We start from the raw sequence: 14,517 nt of genomic DNA, 5'->3' as shown, positions 1-14,517 counted from the left end.
GCTAAACCAGTGGCTTTTGTATCAGCGCCACGTTTGGGAGGTTGACATGGGCCTGGTGTCTTTATCCTGGTGTTCCAGGTGCATCGTGCAGTGTCTGGCACAGCGGGCATCTGTTCATCTGCCAAATGTTACTGGATACCCTAGGACGTGTCAGGAGTAATTGTGGGCCCTGGGGAAATGCAGTGCGGTAAACAGACAAAACCCCCATGCGCATGGACCCCATCCTCGTGAGGCTGACAAACTAAAAAAAGTTTCTATGGTATGTCTGCTTAAGTGCAGTGGAGAAAAAGAAAGCAGGGGGGAGGTTAAAGGAGCATCGGGCGAGGGGGGCCAGGGCAGACCTCAGTGAGAAGTTAATATTCGAGGAAAATCCTGAGCGAGTGAGATTTTGGAAAATCTGGGGAAGAACCTTGCAGAGGGAACAGCCAATGCAAAGGCCCTGGGGTGGCCAGGATGGCAGGAGCCGAGGGGGAGTGGACAAGCGGGTTGGAGAGGAAGCAGGGCCAGGTCCTGCAGGGTGGGAGGCCGCTGTGTTCACTGTGGAATATCCCAGGAGGTTTGAGCAGAGGAGTGACATGATCCAACTTGGTTTTATCAGGATCCCTCTGCTCGCTGTGCTGGTGGAGAGGGCGGGGGTGAGAGCTGGGACACCCCTTAGGAGGCTGCTGCGGTGGTGGCATGGGCCGGGGCGGGAGCAGAGGACGGGGGAGAAAGGTTGGGACCCAGGTGTGTTTTGGAAGAGCTGACAGGATGGGGCGATGCATTGGACACAGAGCACGAAGGACGGAGGCGATGCCGAGGCTGGTGGCCTTCTCTCTTCTTCATCCACTGAACTCAGTCTGCCCACCAGCCCTGCAGGTCTTGTGGGCACTGTCTCCAGGCTGCCACACCTGCCAATGCCACTGCGGCCCCCAGACCAGCTCTGCCTCCGTTATCCTCCCTACAGCCTCTCTCCAGGCTTCCTTCCCATTCCTCCCTGAGTGAGCTGGTCTCATCATCTCCACACACCTTTTTTATAGCCCTAATGTGTGTGGCACTCTGCTCTTGGTGTGGGGGATCGACAGGGAACAAGGTGGCCCACGGATGCGCTCCTGCTCGCGTGGATCTTATCTAGTGGGAGAGAGACACACAACACTTCAACTCACCAGCTGTGTGACTTCAAGCCACCTGCTTAACCTCTCTGTGCTTCAGTTGCTTCCATTTCAAAATGCGGATGAAAAAGTGTCGATGTCAGAGTAGTTGTGAGATTAAATTATTTGATATTTGTAAAGTACATGGAACAGTGCCTGACCACAGAGTGAGCACTACATGCATTTAAATAGAAATAAATGCACAAATGGAGATAACTCTAGACAGTGGTGAGCCTTATGAAGAAAGGGTAAGGTAAGGGATGAGGGTAACCAGGGAGGCGGGGAAGGAGGGAGCGCCTACAGGTGGGTGGTTAGTGAAGGCCCCTTACACCTGGAGTGATGAGAAGCCAGCCCAGGACAGGCGGCCAGGCTGGGTGACAGAATGTGCAAAGGCCCTGAGGCTGAAACAAGCTTGGAATTTTCAAGGCACCCAAAGAAGGCTTTTCTATGCTGTAGTGTCCCTAAATGGGGATGATGATGTGCCAATGACATCCCAAGATTACTATAAGGATTAAACAAAATAACTTATACTCAAGTCTTGTTAGACCCAAAACTTATAAAAATTCGAGAGCCCTCTTTGAGGAAAAAAAAATTAAAAAATGAGCTGTGTAGCTTTAGAAGGGATGTGAATGGGGGACCCAGTAAAGCCACTTCTGCTCATTGACAAATGTTAGCTTTTATAATTTCCACGAACTTGGGCTTCTCCAGGTTTCTCCGTGAACTCAGAGCTCTCCCGAGGTGGGCAGGGAGGCGGTGATGCGGGCTGGCCAGTGTCCCCGTCCCCAGGGCCCTGGAACACGAGCAGAAGCTCGGGCACAGAAAGCGTCCTGGCCCGTGCATTGCGTGACAGCTCCCGAGTGAATCATGCTGCTATTCTGGGGCCGCTGCTCTCCAGGGCGGGGAGCAGGATGGCGAGGGCTGTGTTTGGAGTCGCCTCTGAGGCCGCAGATCCGGCAGCGAATGACAGCCCGAAGGGATCAACGTGGGTGACCAGCTTCTCTGCAGAGCGAACCTCCAGGGTGAAAGTTCTCCCAAGATCCAAAAAAAATCAAATGGCTGGAGCTCAGGAAGCTTAGCATGGGGGCAAGAGGTGGGCGAGATGGAAGGAGGGCAGATTGGAATTCTGGGGTCTGTAGAACGCGGCAGTTTTATTTTATAAGAATTTTCCCCACGGGAGCGGGAATTTACCACAGCCTGGGTTTCCCTCTCCACGGGAGGAAGTTCCATTCTGGGTTCTGAGAAATTCCTAAAGAATATTTCGCTGAGTGCTCCTCACCCCAGCTGTCCTGCCAAGACAGAATCTGAGTCCTGATTAGCGGAGAAAGGGGGCGGGGGACGAAGTTCCAGAGAGTTCTGTTCCATCAATGACTTTGTCCAGAGTGGAGCGCCGTGCCAGCTGATGGCAATTTTTATCGGATAATGATTCCTCAGAGAGCTCCAGGGCCCAGCCGGGGGCCTTGTCATCCACCCCCCTCCCGGGAGATCTCAGCCAATCTCAGGGCTATAAATAGCATCTCCGACGACTCCCGCATTTCTATCTTCAGCTCCCATCTCGCTCCCAAGTTTCAGGCTGGTCTGCCCAGCTGCCTCCTTGCTGTCTCCGCTTGGATGGAGGATGGACTTCCCAGCGTGTCCAGATCGGAGCTCCGATCTTCTTCCCCTGGGCAGGCCTCCCTGGACTTCCCTCTCATCAATGGCCTCCCTCCTCCTGGGCTGGTTCAGGCTGGAAGCTCTGGAAGCGTGCATGACCCCACCCACTCTAGCCTATCGGCAAATTCCGTCGGCTGGACATAGACCGCTCGGCGACTCCCCGGCCATCTCCTACTTTGACTGGGATGGGGAAAGGAGTGTGGGCTCCTGGAGTTGCTAGGTGGCCAGACATCGTGGGAGGGGACCCCCAGCCAGGGCTGCCAGGCCACATCCTATGAGCAGTGCGGGGTTGGGGAGGGGGATGGGAGGAGAACGGCTGTATTCGGGGACCACTAGGTGAGCCAGTGAGGACATCCATGAGGACAGCTATTAGTAGGTTAGTGCCCTTCCCAAGGTTCAAGGCAGCACACGCTGTCCCCCAATTTGGGATCACGTGGATGAACCCCAGTCACAACTGGGATCAAATTTCCTGACAGCTGGGTAGGATGGAGGCTTGGAGTCTGAAGGAGTTGATTGCAATGCAGTGGTTCTCAACCAGGGCCAATCGTGCCCCAGGGGCCATTTGGCAATGCTGGAGACATTTTTGGTTGTCACAATTCGGGGGAGGGTGTGCTATAGAGTCTAGGATGCTGCCGAACATCCTACAACATACAGGGCGGCTCCCCACAATTATTTGGCCCCACGGGTACATACAACCAAGGTTGGGAAGCCCTGATCTCCGGAAATGTTAAAGGTATTTCGTGCACACCTGAGCTGGGTTCAGGCTGGAGAGTAAAACCGAGTACATAACAAGCTGATTTAAATTGACCACAGCACATCATGTGACACCCAACACCAAGAGGAGGCTGCGAGGGGCACTGAGGGAGATGAAAGATGGAGCGAACTCGGCGACACCCCTCCCGTTGAAAGCTGAAGGTCCATGTCCCCTCCCCTTGAATTTGGTGGGCTCTGGGACTACTCTGACCAATAGAATACAGTGAAGTGTCATCGTAAAACTGCCAGCTCCCTGTCTTTTGGGATGCTCGCTCTGGGAGCCCGGTGCTGCCCTGTAAGAAGTCGGCCTGTCCCAAGGCCGCCATGGTGCAAGGAAGCCCAAGCTAGCCGCGTGGAGCACCCCAGCTGCTCCACCAGCCCAGCCCGGGTGTGTGAGGGAGGACGTCTGGGACCCTCCAGCCCAGTCTGGTCGCCTGCTGAATCCCACTGAGTGACCTCAGTCCGGGCCATATGGAGCAGAAGAATAGTCCAGCTGAGCCCTGACCGACTTCCTGACCCACAAAATCACCAGGTGTAATTAAACGGCGTTGTTTTCAGCCGTTCAAACAAGGGAGCTTAAGGGGGTTTGTTACACAGCGACAGATAACCAGACACTTTCTCCTGTGCTTCCCTCTCTCCGGCTGATGGTAGAAATCCCTGCGATGCCGACTCGTGCTTGTTCCATCCATCCTCTCCCGCTCTGCCCTGATGGCTTGCCCAAGCACCATTGGCTCCAATGCTAACTAACACCTTCCGAGCCGCCAGTCTTGCTGTATTGTATTCCCCACCCAGCAGCCAGAGGCACCCTTAAAAACCCGCTCCTCCACAACCCTGATGGACACGCTCCAGAGATCCCGCAGCATGTGAAATCCACGTCCCGGTGGCACCAGGTCTGGCCCCCCTCTCTGCTTCTACCCCTTTCCCTCTGCCTGCACGTGCTTCAGCCACGGGCCTTTCTGCCCAGCAAACTCATTTACCTGGCAGCTCTTCCCACGGCCTGAGACGACCTGTCCCTGCTGATGTGCTTACAGCATGTCTCCCACAGCAGATGCTGCCTCTGCGAGGGCGGGGCCCCTGACGTTCGCTGCCGTGTGCATCAGGACCTGGGACGTCGTGCATGCTTGTAAGTATTTGGTGAATGAGCGCGTGGAGCCCATCACCCTTTGACCCTCCTGTGGGTCCCTCAGCCTCTCCCAGGGGGCCTCTCTGGCCCCCTTCCCTCTGGGCTTCCTTGTTCCACACACGGCTTACCCTTCTCTGTGCCAAATAGTTGGATCCCCTCGGATTCAAAGTTCCCAACCCCTGCCATCTCCTTTCGAGCATCTGTTTCTTGAGAAATACCAAGTGGTGGAGACTGGGGGACACAGGCCCTCCTGTTGGTGGGAAGGTACACTTAGCAACATCTACTTAAAATACAACTCGGGGCTGGCCCCGTGGCCGAGTGGTTAAGTTCGCACGCTCCGCTGCAGGTGGCTCAGTGTTTCATTGGTTTGAATCCTGGGCGCGGACATGGCACTGCTCATCAAACCACGCTGAGGCAGTGTCCCACATGCCACAACTAGAAGGACCCACAACGAAGAATATACAACTATGTACCGGGAGGCTTTGGGGAGAAAAAGGAAAAAAATAAAATCTTTAAAATACAACGCAATTCCACTCTGAGGAATTTATCCCACAGGTGACCCCACCCTGGGGGCACAGGATGTACATTGCAGCCCTGTTTATCACAGCAAAAGGAAGGGCAACCATCCACACGTGCATTCATGGAGAATACTGGAAAACAGGATGCTGGCTCTCTAGGATGGAATATTAGCATTAGAAAGAACACTTGGGTGGGCTGGTCCCGTGACCTAGTGGTTAAGTTCGGCATGCTCCATTTCGGCAGCCCAGGTTTGTTTCCCGGGTGCAGACCTACACCACTCATCAGCGGCCATGTTGTGGTGGTGACCCACATACCAACAGAGGAAGATTGGCAACAGTGTTAGCTCAGGGCAAATCTTCCTCAGCAAAAAAGAAAGAAAGAAAGAAAAAACAAAGAACACGGGTATATATTGACATGGAAACATGCTCATGATGTACTGTGGGATGAAGAAAGTTATTTGTGGAACAGTATGTATGGCCAAATCTTATTTTTGTAAAAAAAAAAAAATTGTGTGTATATCTTCATATATGATCATATACTCATGAAAAAAAGTCTAGAAGGATACCCAACTGACTGCTAAAGGTGTTACCTCTGTGGATTGCGAATGGGGAGGGGTGTTATATTAGTTCGCTAGGGCGGCCGTAACTGAACACCATAGATTTGGGGGCTTAAACAAGAGACATATATTTCCTCACGGTTCTGGAGGCTGGAAGTGCAAGATCAAGGTGTCAGAAGGTTTAGTTTCTCCCGAGGCCTCTCTCCTTGGCCTGCAGATGGAGGCTTTCTTGCTGTGTCCTCACATGGTCCTTCCTGTGTGTGTGCACATCCCTGGTGTCTCTGAGCGTCCTTCTTATAAGGGTCGGATCAGGACCCACCCTAACAGCCTCATTTTAACTTGATCACTTCTTTAGAGGCCCCGTCTCCAAATACAGTCCCATTCTGCGGTCCTGGGGGTTAGGACTTCAGAATGAATTTGGGGGCAACACAATTCAGCCCATAATAGGGGCCTTCCCTTTTTAGGATGCTGTTAAAATTCGTTACAATAAGCACTTCTATTCGAGGTTTTAGTACATTTCAAACCAAATGTTCCCTGAGCATCCTCCTCCCTCCCAGGCCTTCTCTGAAGTCAGAGGAGGGGCAGCCACTGCCGGGCCCCAGCCAGCTCCTCTGAGGCCCTTCCCCTGGGCAAGGCTGTGTGGCCCTCTCCAGATCCCCGACCTGGTCCCTGGACCCACCCCGAGAGGAACCAGATGGAGGGCCGTCCAGGCCCATGATTTACAGCTACACTTTCTGGGCAGTTCACACCTCATGAGCCATCCTTCCGTTCACACCTCTCAACCTTGTGACCATACGATATTGGCCAATGAAACAGAGAGTAAAATGAAACACACGCAGGTGATAGTGAAATACAAAGAGAGAATTACAACCCGCAAAACTGTGACCACACAGAGCTGTTGGGGGACGGGCGGTGCCGCAGCTCATCACCCAAGGGAGGCGGCAGAAATAAGGAAGATGGCGGTCCCGGCCCCACTGCACCTTCAGCCTGCCGACACGGTGGCTCTGCTGCTCGGGGTGGCTTTGCAACTCTGAAAAGTGTAGAAAGAGGCAAAGCAAACCCAGAATCTTGGTACCAGTTTAGGAATAAGTTGTGTCATCATTGTGCTAAAATCTGAGTGTTTGTTTAAGGTTTTGAAACACTTGAGTCCATCCGCCCTCTTTGATTTGTGATTTTAATCAGAGAGGGATGAGCGTAGACTGGCTGCAAGGATGGCTCTAAGAGTTCCCCTCCTCCCTTTGCAATGGGATTAGGTGGCTTCTCCCATTAAGAAGTGGAATTTGTTTCTCCACTGCCTAGCATCTGGGCTGGCCATGTGACCGGCACTGACTGATGTGACCAGGTGATTCTGTGCAACCGAACAGGATGGAAGTGATGTAGTGTGACTTCCGAGACAGGCCTTGAGAGACACCGCAGCCTCGCTTCACCCTCTTGGAGCAGGGCCTGGAGACCATCACGCCAGGAGGATGCCCAGGCTAGCCAACAGGAGGATGCGGGGCCCCGTGGAGCAGAACCGAGGGGTCCGCTGACAGCCAGCACCCACTGCCAGTCATGTGAGCGAGGCCACCCTGGGCCCCCAGCCCCAGCTGGGTTGTGAGATGAGCGCAGCCACAGCGGTGACCCCGGCCAGACCAGTAGATGAACCTTCCAGCTTATCCTGGCCCAGGCCGCTGACTCAGAGTCCTGGTTGTTATTTTAAGCCAGTAAATTTCCAGTGATTTATTACCAGGCAATAGACAACTGAGACAGCATAAAAGGATCTAAGTTCATAAACAGCGTTTGAATTTTTAACAGAACTGATTTATCATATTTATAAGTTGCATCTATTCGTGTATAAGAGTTGCTTAGCTGATTAGGAAAAAACAGGCTTGGCTTGGGGGGGCTGGAGAAAGGTGGGGGGGTTGAAGCCATCCTCACACCTCATCCCCTCCCTGTTTGTAAAGAAAAAAAAGAAAAGAAAAAGACCTGCTTATTAGATGTACAAGTCTCTTCTATTAAGAGGTTGAGGTGTCGGAGAGAATCAGTTATTTCAACTCTGTAAAATGTAGTTTAAAATCTATTAGGGAATTTAATTACCCAAGTTTGTAATTGGCATTCATTTTTAGAATTTAATCTGAACGTGTGAGTTAATTAAGTATTCATCAAAGAATAAGTAAGAGTAATTGTTCTTATTTTTACACAAAATTAGTAGATTTAGAAATAGAAAACTCGATTTGCAAGTTGCATTTGGATGTTTAAGAAAAGCTAGGTTTTTAAAAAATTTACAAGTTTAATAAATACAGTATTAATTTAAACCCAGCAGCAGGAGGTGGCTTTTTTCTGCAGGAAAGCCCCTCTCCAACATTAAAAATGCTCAGCTGACAACCCCTCCGAGGCTGCGGCCGCACTGGAAGATTTGGCATTCCACAGACTTCCATGCCTTTGCCTTTGTGGGTCCCCTCGCCTGGAATGCACCTGACACCCCCCCACACACACCCTTTGAGATCTCACAAAATTTTATCTTTTCCAAAAGGTCCAGCTGGAACCCTGTGAAGAGTCCTGCCTTGCCCAGTCAGAATGATGCTTCCTGCCCGCATCCGCCCAGGCCTCTCTTAGACGGGACGGTGGCCGGCTGTTAGTTGGGTCCTTCTCTCTCCTGGCTGCCACGTGAGAACAGAGCCGAATCCTACCAAGAAGAAACCGCAGGGCGGTGCAGATGCCCAGGGGGCTTCAACGGCCTGGCTCCGGAGGAACGGATCCCAGGCTCTGTGCAAAAGGCCACCTCCTAATTGGGCACCGGGACTTTCTGTGACAGGGGTCCCAGCCTCTCCCCGTATCATCCTCCCCACACCTTTCCAGGAAGGGTGAAGGAGTCAGAATTATGGACCCCGAAGATGTCCACGTCTTAATCGCTGGAGCCTGTGAGTGTGTCATCACTTGGCAAGGGGGAATTAAGGTCGCAGATGGAATTAAGGATGCTAACGAGCAGACTCTGAATAGGGACATGGTTGTGGGTTATCCCGTGGGCCCAATGGAACCACAAGGGTCCTGGAAAACAGAAGAGAGAAGCAGAAGAGAGTCAGAGGGAAAGGCCACCACGGAAGAATGGTCAGAGACACAAAGTTGCTGGCTGCGAAGATGGAGGAAGCAGGCCACAAGCCAAGGAAAGTGGGTGGTCTCCTGTAGCTGGAAAAGACAAGGAAGAGCTTCCAGAAAGGAACACAGCCCCGCCCACACCTTGATCTTAGCCCAGCCAGACTCATGGCAGCCTTCTAGCCTACAGAACTTAAAGATAATAAATTTGTGTTGTTTAAGACTAAATTTGCAGTAATTTGTTACGGCTGCCATAGCAAACGCATACACGGAGGCCGCCACACGCTTCATTTCCTCAATCAGTGACATCTGTGTAATCACTCTCCAGACCACAGACGGGAACCAAACCACCACGACCCAAGTCTGGGCTTCGACCTGGACAGGACAGGCTGTGCTGAGCTGGGGTGGCCCAGCTGCTCATCCGTGCCCCGGGCGGTGCTGCCTCCCGGGCTGCTGGGAGTTAATGGGGGCAGAGCCATCAGACCGGAGCGCTGAGCTCCTCTCTGGCTGGCACCTGGCGCCCTGTAAACGGCTGCTGTCCCGGCTGCAGGTGGCCAGGCCCTTCTTGCCCCGCTGAGTTACTGGCGAAGCGGCCAGTGGTGGGGTGCGGGGCAGCCCAGCCACCGCATCCTGAACGGACTCGGTGACCTTTCCGGGGGACGGCGCAGGCCTTGCGGGTGGTCCTGGAATGCTGGGGGGCCTTAGCTCTTCCTTCCCATCTCCCTGCTCTGCCCTCACCCCCGCGGGCAGGTCTGCTGCATCCTCTCCTGCGCATCGCAGTGGCGCCAGCTGCATGCAGGCAGATTCCGCGACCCCCACTCCCACCCCCGCAGCCCTGTGGAGGGTTCTAGCCACGCGGCGCCAGAGGGGCCTGGAGCACCGGGGCCGGTCTGCACCCAGACAGACCGGACCGCAGTCTTTCTAGTTTACAGCTCAAGAAGCAAGTCACAAGGGGCCAGTGGACCCCAGGGTGGCAAAGCGGGTACTGGAACCTTCTCTGGAACCCTGGCTCCTTCTCAGGTTATAAAAACATGCACTGTGATATTTATCAAATAATATTAATAGTATAGGAAGATATAAAATATTCATATTAAAAAATCCATCTTCATAGTCTTTCTTGAAAAACAGAAAAATATAAAGAAAAAGGTCACCCCACCTCTTCCACCCGAGAACACCGCTCGGCACTCGAGTTTTCCGCCCTCACACGCCACTGCGTCTTTCCACCCTCGCCTCCGCGGCTGCTCTGGATTCGGTTCCAGCCGCGCCCCGCCCGCCCCCGGGGCTCAGAGGTTCAGCGGCCTGGGGAAAGTCGCCGGACCGGACGTACCCGTCCGCGCCACTGGTCACCTCCCCACCGCCGGCCGGCCCGGGGACGGGGGCGGGATGGCTGCAAACCGCTCCGCCTCGCTGGGCCGCGCCCGCTCTCCCAGTTCGGGCCCCGAGCGCCGGAGGGCTGCGGGGGTGGGGGGTGGGGGGTGGGGGTGTCCCAGCCCGCGCCGGGGATAGGGGGATCCCCAGACCAGGAAGCTGGCGGCGGCCAAGCTCGCTCTGAGGGGAGGCGCAAGGCGGCAGCGCGACCCTCCGAGAGTCAGAAGAGGTCCGGGCGCGGCGCGGCACTGGGCGCCGCCGGAGGCCGGGCGGGGCGCGCACGTGTGTATACGAGTGCGGGGGCCCATCCGGCGGCCGGGACTACAAGTTCCAGGGTGCCCAGCGGCGCGCCCGGGTTTTCTGGCCGCGCGGCCCGCTGGCTCCGAGCAGGTCGCCGCGGGCTGGCACGCGCCACCCAGTCCCCGAGTAAATAAGGGAGAGACGCTCCCGAGCACCGTGAATAGAGTCCAAGGGGGCGGGGAGCTGCCCCGCGCCGCCCGCTCATGTCTCTGCAGAGCCGAGTGTCCGGCCGCCTGGCACAGCTGCGCGCGGCGGGGCAGCTGCTGGTCGCCCCGCGCCCCTGGCCCGGCCCCTTGGCGGGGGCCACGCGGACCCGCGGCAGGGCGGGCGACTCCCCGGCGGCCCCGGGCGCCACCGGCCCCCGCGCGCGGACTCCAGCGGGAGTGGGGACTTGGGGGGCGGCGGCGGTGGGGCGCAGAGCCGGGGTGCACACCTGGGACCCCCTGGCCATGGCGGCGAAGGTGGACCTGAGCACCTCCACCAACTGGAAGGAGGCAAAATGTAAGTGGAAGCAGGAGCGGGGCGCGAGGGCGAGGGCGGCCCCACGTGGGCCTTCCCGGCTGGACAGCACCCCACCAGCAGCCTCTTCCACCCGAGAGACCTGGGGAAGTTAAGGCCCCGAGGCCCTGGTGTGGACCCCCATTCACAGCCACGCCCCCCGCCGGCCCAGCCCCACAAACCGCTTCACCGCAGACCAGGGCCAGGTCCCCCGTCGGGGCTGTGTGAGCAGGGCGCCCTTACCCCACTGGAATGGGTCGCAGGGCACCCCCAGAGATCGTCCTGGACCCACCACCTTACCCTGTTGTGCAGGAGGGAAACTGAGGCCCGGTGCCTGAGCGGATTTGCCCAAGGTCACTCGGAGTTTGTGGCGGAGCTGCCATTAGGGTCCTGAACTCCCCAAGCTTTGCCTGGTATGGTTTCTCAAGTCGTGGCATTTTAGGCAGAGTGGCAGGGAATGGGCTGAGGGCACAGGTCTGGGTCTGGCGTCCCACCTGGTGGGATCAGATAGCCACCCAGAGTGGCCTCCCCGGGCAGGCCTGTCCCACCTCCCCTGCACCCCTACCCCGTGGGCCTGCCTCTCTGCGCACGTGCTCTGGTGCTATTTTCCCCTCCTCCCTGGCCTCTGGCCACTTGGGAGCAGTCTCTGCCCATTCCTGAGGGACCCAGGGCAGAGGGGCTGGGGGGCAGGGCAGAAATGGGGCACTGTGTCTGTGAGACCGATGAGCCCGCCGCCCCCAAGAATCAAGCCGCTTCCTCCAGCTTGAGTCCTGTTGGGGCAGGAGTCGCAGTGCTGGACTCTGGACCCCGCACAGAGCAGGGAGGGGAGGGAACCCGACCTGCAGGGCCCCAAATAGCCCGGCCGCCGGCGGCTGCCCCTGCCCTTCAGGGCTGCTCGCCGGGCGCCTGCAGCCATCCCAGCTGGATCCCCTTTCAAATACGCAGGCGAGGCGGCTCATTGGCTGGGCCCCGCGGTGGGGCGGGTGCGGCCAATCGCGCTGGGGAGGTAGCCTGGGGCGGGCCTGGCGGTGGGCGGGGGAGGCGACCTCTGGGCCTTGGAGGTAGAGTTCAAGAGGCCTTCCCGGGGTCAGGAATTGCGTTGCCTCCCCTGGATCTTAAAGCGCCGGCAGAAAGCACTTGACTTTGCTCGCGGAGCACGCGGAGCGCCAGGCACGCCCCCAGCCCTGGCCCCAGAACAACAGTCAGGGCGTGGATGGGGTGGGGGGTGGCTGGCAGAGACTCCTGGCAGGGGGACTGTCCCACGAGGAGCGCTGCTTCCCCTTCCCTGTCAGGGAACAGCAGCCCGGAGGGAGGCCGTGGGCTGGGCACCTGTTCCCAGACCTGCTGCTATTTCTAGAATCCAATCCTTGGTGCCGCTGAAAACTTGCAGACCTCAGGAAGCTGAATGGCCAGGGGTGTCCCAGGCCACTGTGGTGTCTGCTCTTGGAGCTGGGTTTCCATTCATTCCTCCAGTCCGTTTTTATTGCGCGCCTTCTATGTGGCCAGTGGGACTATGCCAGGTCAAGGTCAATGCTGCAAAGAAACCGTGGTGGGGGGGGGGCACCTGAGCACCAGTGTCCAGTTAGGGGACAGCGGGAGGCGGGCGGTCTTGCCCCAGGAGCCCCAGATGGTAGCTTGTGGGGGTGAGACCCAGAGAGAGAGACCTCCATGTGTTTCGGTTATCTATTATCGAGCGACAAATTACCCCCAAATCTGGTGGCTTCAAACAGCAAACATGTATGATCCCACAGTCTCTGCGGGTCAGGAACCTGGGACTAACTCAGCTGGGGGTCTGGCTCAGGGTTTCTCAGAGGCTCATGGCTGGAGGGAGCCACGAGTCCCAGGGGGCCCACTCACCCGAAATGGCTGTTGGCCGGAGGCCTCTCCATGGGGCTGCCTGAGCATCCTCGAGACATGGCAGCCGGCCTCCCCCAAGCACGTGATCCCAGAGAGGGAGCGTGAGGAGACCGGGATGGAAGTCACAGCGCCTCTTTGGGACCCAGTCTTCAAAGTCGCACACCATCTCTTCGCTCTGTTCCAGGGCTCTGACCGCGTCATGGAATCCGGCCCAGATTTAAGGGAGGGAAACTAGGTTCCCCCTTTGGAAGGGAAGAGGATCACCTGGACTCGGCCTCTGAGTGGGGTCTGAGCTTTAATCCTTGAGGACCCCACACCTTTCTTCATGACATCCCACTGTCACTTTGAGCTGAGTTCTGCTGTCCAGTGAAGGACATCAGGTGTACGACCTTAAGCGCACAGCCAGTGCACTTGTATGTGAATATTCAAGTGTGCAACCACGGGTCTGCTCAACAGACGCCATCACCCCAGAAGGGTCCTTTGAGCCCCTTTCCAGTCAGTACCCCCTAGATCCTCTCTCTTCTATTTGTTTCATCTTTTCTTGAACTTCACATGGACAGAGGCATAGAGTGTGCCTGGCTCCTTCAACATCTGTGCAATGTGTCTGCATTATTGGGTGTGCCAACAGGTTGCTCTTTTTTATTGCTGTGTAATATTCCCTGGTGTGGATGGACCACCGTTTGGATACTCAGTCTCCTGTTGATGGGCAGGTGGGTTTCCAGTTTGGGACTGTTGGGAATAAAGCTGCTCTGAATATTCTTGTTCATGTCTTTGATGGACATGTGTGCTCCCTTCTCTTGGGCATCTATCTAGCGAGGCTTCGAGATGCGTATCTGTGCCTGCGATGAGCCTCTCTCAAAGACTGGCACACAGTAGCCAGACTCATGAGAGACCGATGTATAGATCAGAAAGTTGATGTGCATTTGACGGTGGGAAACTATAATAGCAGGGCGTCTGGGAAGTCACACACGTGTGCCTGGGCAGGGCCTCCTCTTTCTGTGGAAAAGCCACGTAGAAACCAAATTGTTGTCTTAAGTTTGCTCAGCAATATGTGTGAGCTGTTGAAGGATTTTGGGAGCTGATCCCCCCACCCTGGGTAGGCTCAGATCCCCTCCCCTGGGCCATCGCTTAGCATTTCAGTCTGTATGGGGTGTTGAGTGCCTGCTTTGGGTCCCGGGTGCGGGATCCCACAGCCCAGTGAGTCCTCTGGACAGAAGGCCCAGTTCTGCCTCATTCTGGACCTCCCTTTGATCTGTCTTCAAGGTGACTGCCCCCTTCTGTGGGCCCATTCTCCCTCTAGGTAAGTCAGTACCATCGGGCTGGGTCTTCCTTCCTAGGAGAAGTCCAGCCTTTTGGGGAGACCTCTGCAGTATGGCATTTCACTGGCCAGGGCTGAATTTCTCTAATTTAATTCCCTGCATTCTGGGGCGCCTCATTCCCTCCTGCCCCCACAGTGCCTTTTCATCAGAGGATTATGGAAATAGTCGTGCTATAAAGGTGATTGGGCATGAGGGGACTTAAGATCAGGCCCTTGGGGGCGTCTGGGGGCTGTGTCACCACAGGAGGGGCCTGGCCTCCAGGAGAAGGGCCGCGGATCCGCCATCCAGCCCGCAGCGGGGGCAGGGCTATGTGCTAAAAAGAGAGTGGGTGTTGGTGTCATCACACGTGGGCAAGTCCCAGCGCACCCTCCT

General features: G+C 56.2%; 1 protein-coding gene and 2 long non-coding RNA genes across 4 annotated transcripts in view; all 3 read left to right on the top strand.

Annotated features, from left to right (window-relative positions):
- Nucleotides 1–2,018: 2,018 nt before the first annotated feature.
- Nucleotides 2,019–5,182, top strand: LOC139039759 (uncharacterized). The gene is made up of 3 exons (XR_011495153.1): nt 2,019–2,220; nt 4,582–4,656; nt 5,003–5,182. It is a non-coding gene; the product is annotated as an uncharacterized lncRNA (long non-coding RNA).
- Nucleotides 5,183–7,089: 1,907 nt separating this feature from the next.
- Nucleotides 7,090–9,905, top strand: LOC123278089 (uncharacterized). Its single transcript, XR_011495148.1, has 2 exons — nt 7,090–7,284; nt 8,244–9,905. It is a non-coding gene; the product is annotated as an uncharacterized lncRNA (long non-coding RNA).
- Nucleotides 9,906–10,537: 632 nt separating this feature from the next.
- MACROD1 (mono-ADP ribosylhydrolase 1) overlaps nt 10,538–14,517 on the top strand; it is a 146,194-nt gene continuing 142,214 nt past the window's right edge. The window contains exon 1 of one of the 2 annotated variants that reach the window (XM_044750434.2): nt 10,538–10,972. In XM_044750434.2, the coding sequence (XP_044606369.1) occupies nt 10,675–10,972 (298 nt within the window). In that variant the 5' untranslated portion in view covers nt 10,538–10,674. The remainder of the gene's footprint in view (nt 10,973–14,517) is intronic. The other variant, XM_044750433.2, reaches the window with a different exon arrangement.

This window comes from Equus asinus, chromosome 17 (assembly GCF_041296235.1).
Source record: "Equus asinus isolate D_3611 breed Donkey chromosome 17, EquAss-T2T_v2, whole genome shotgun sequence".
Taxonomy (NCBI): domain Eukaryota; kingdom Metazoa; phylum Chordata; class Mammalia; order Perissodactyla; family Equidae; genus Equus; species Equus asinus.
The sequence above is the reverse complement of the archived record's forward strand: the minus strand, read 5'-3'. Positions and strand labels throughout refer to the sequence as shown.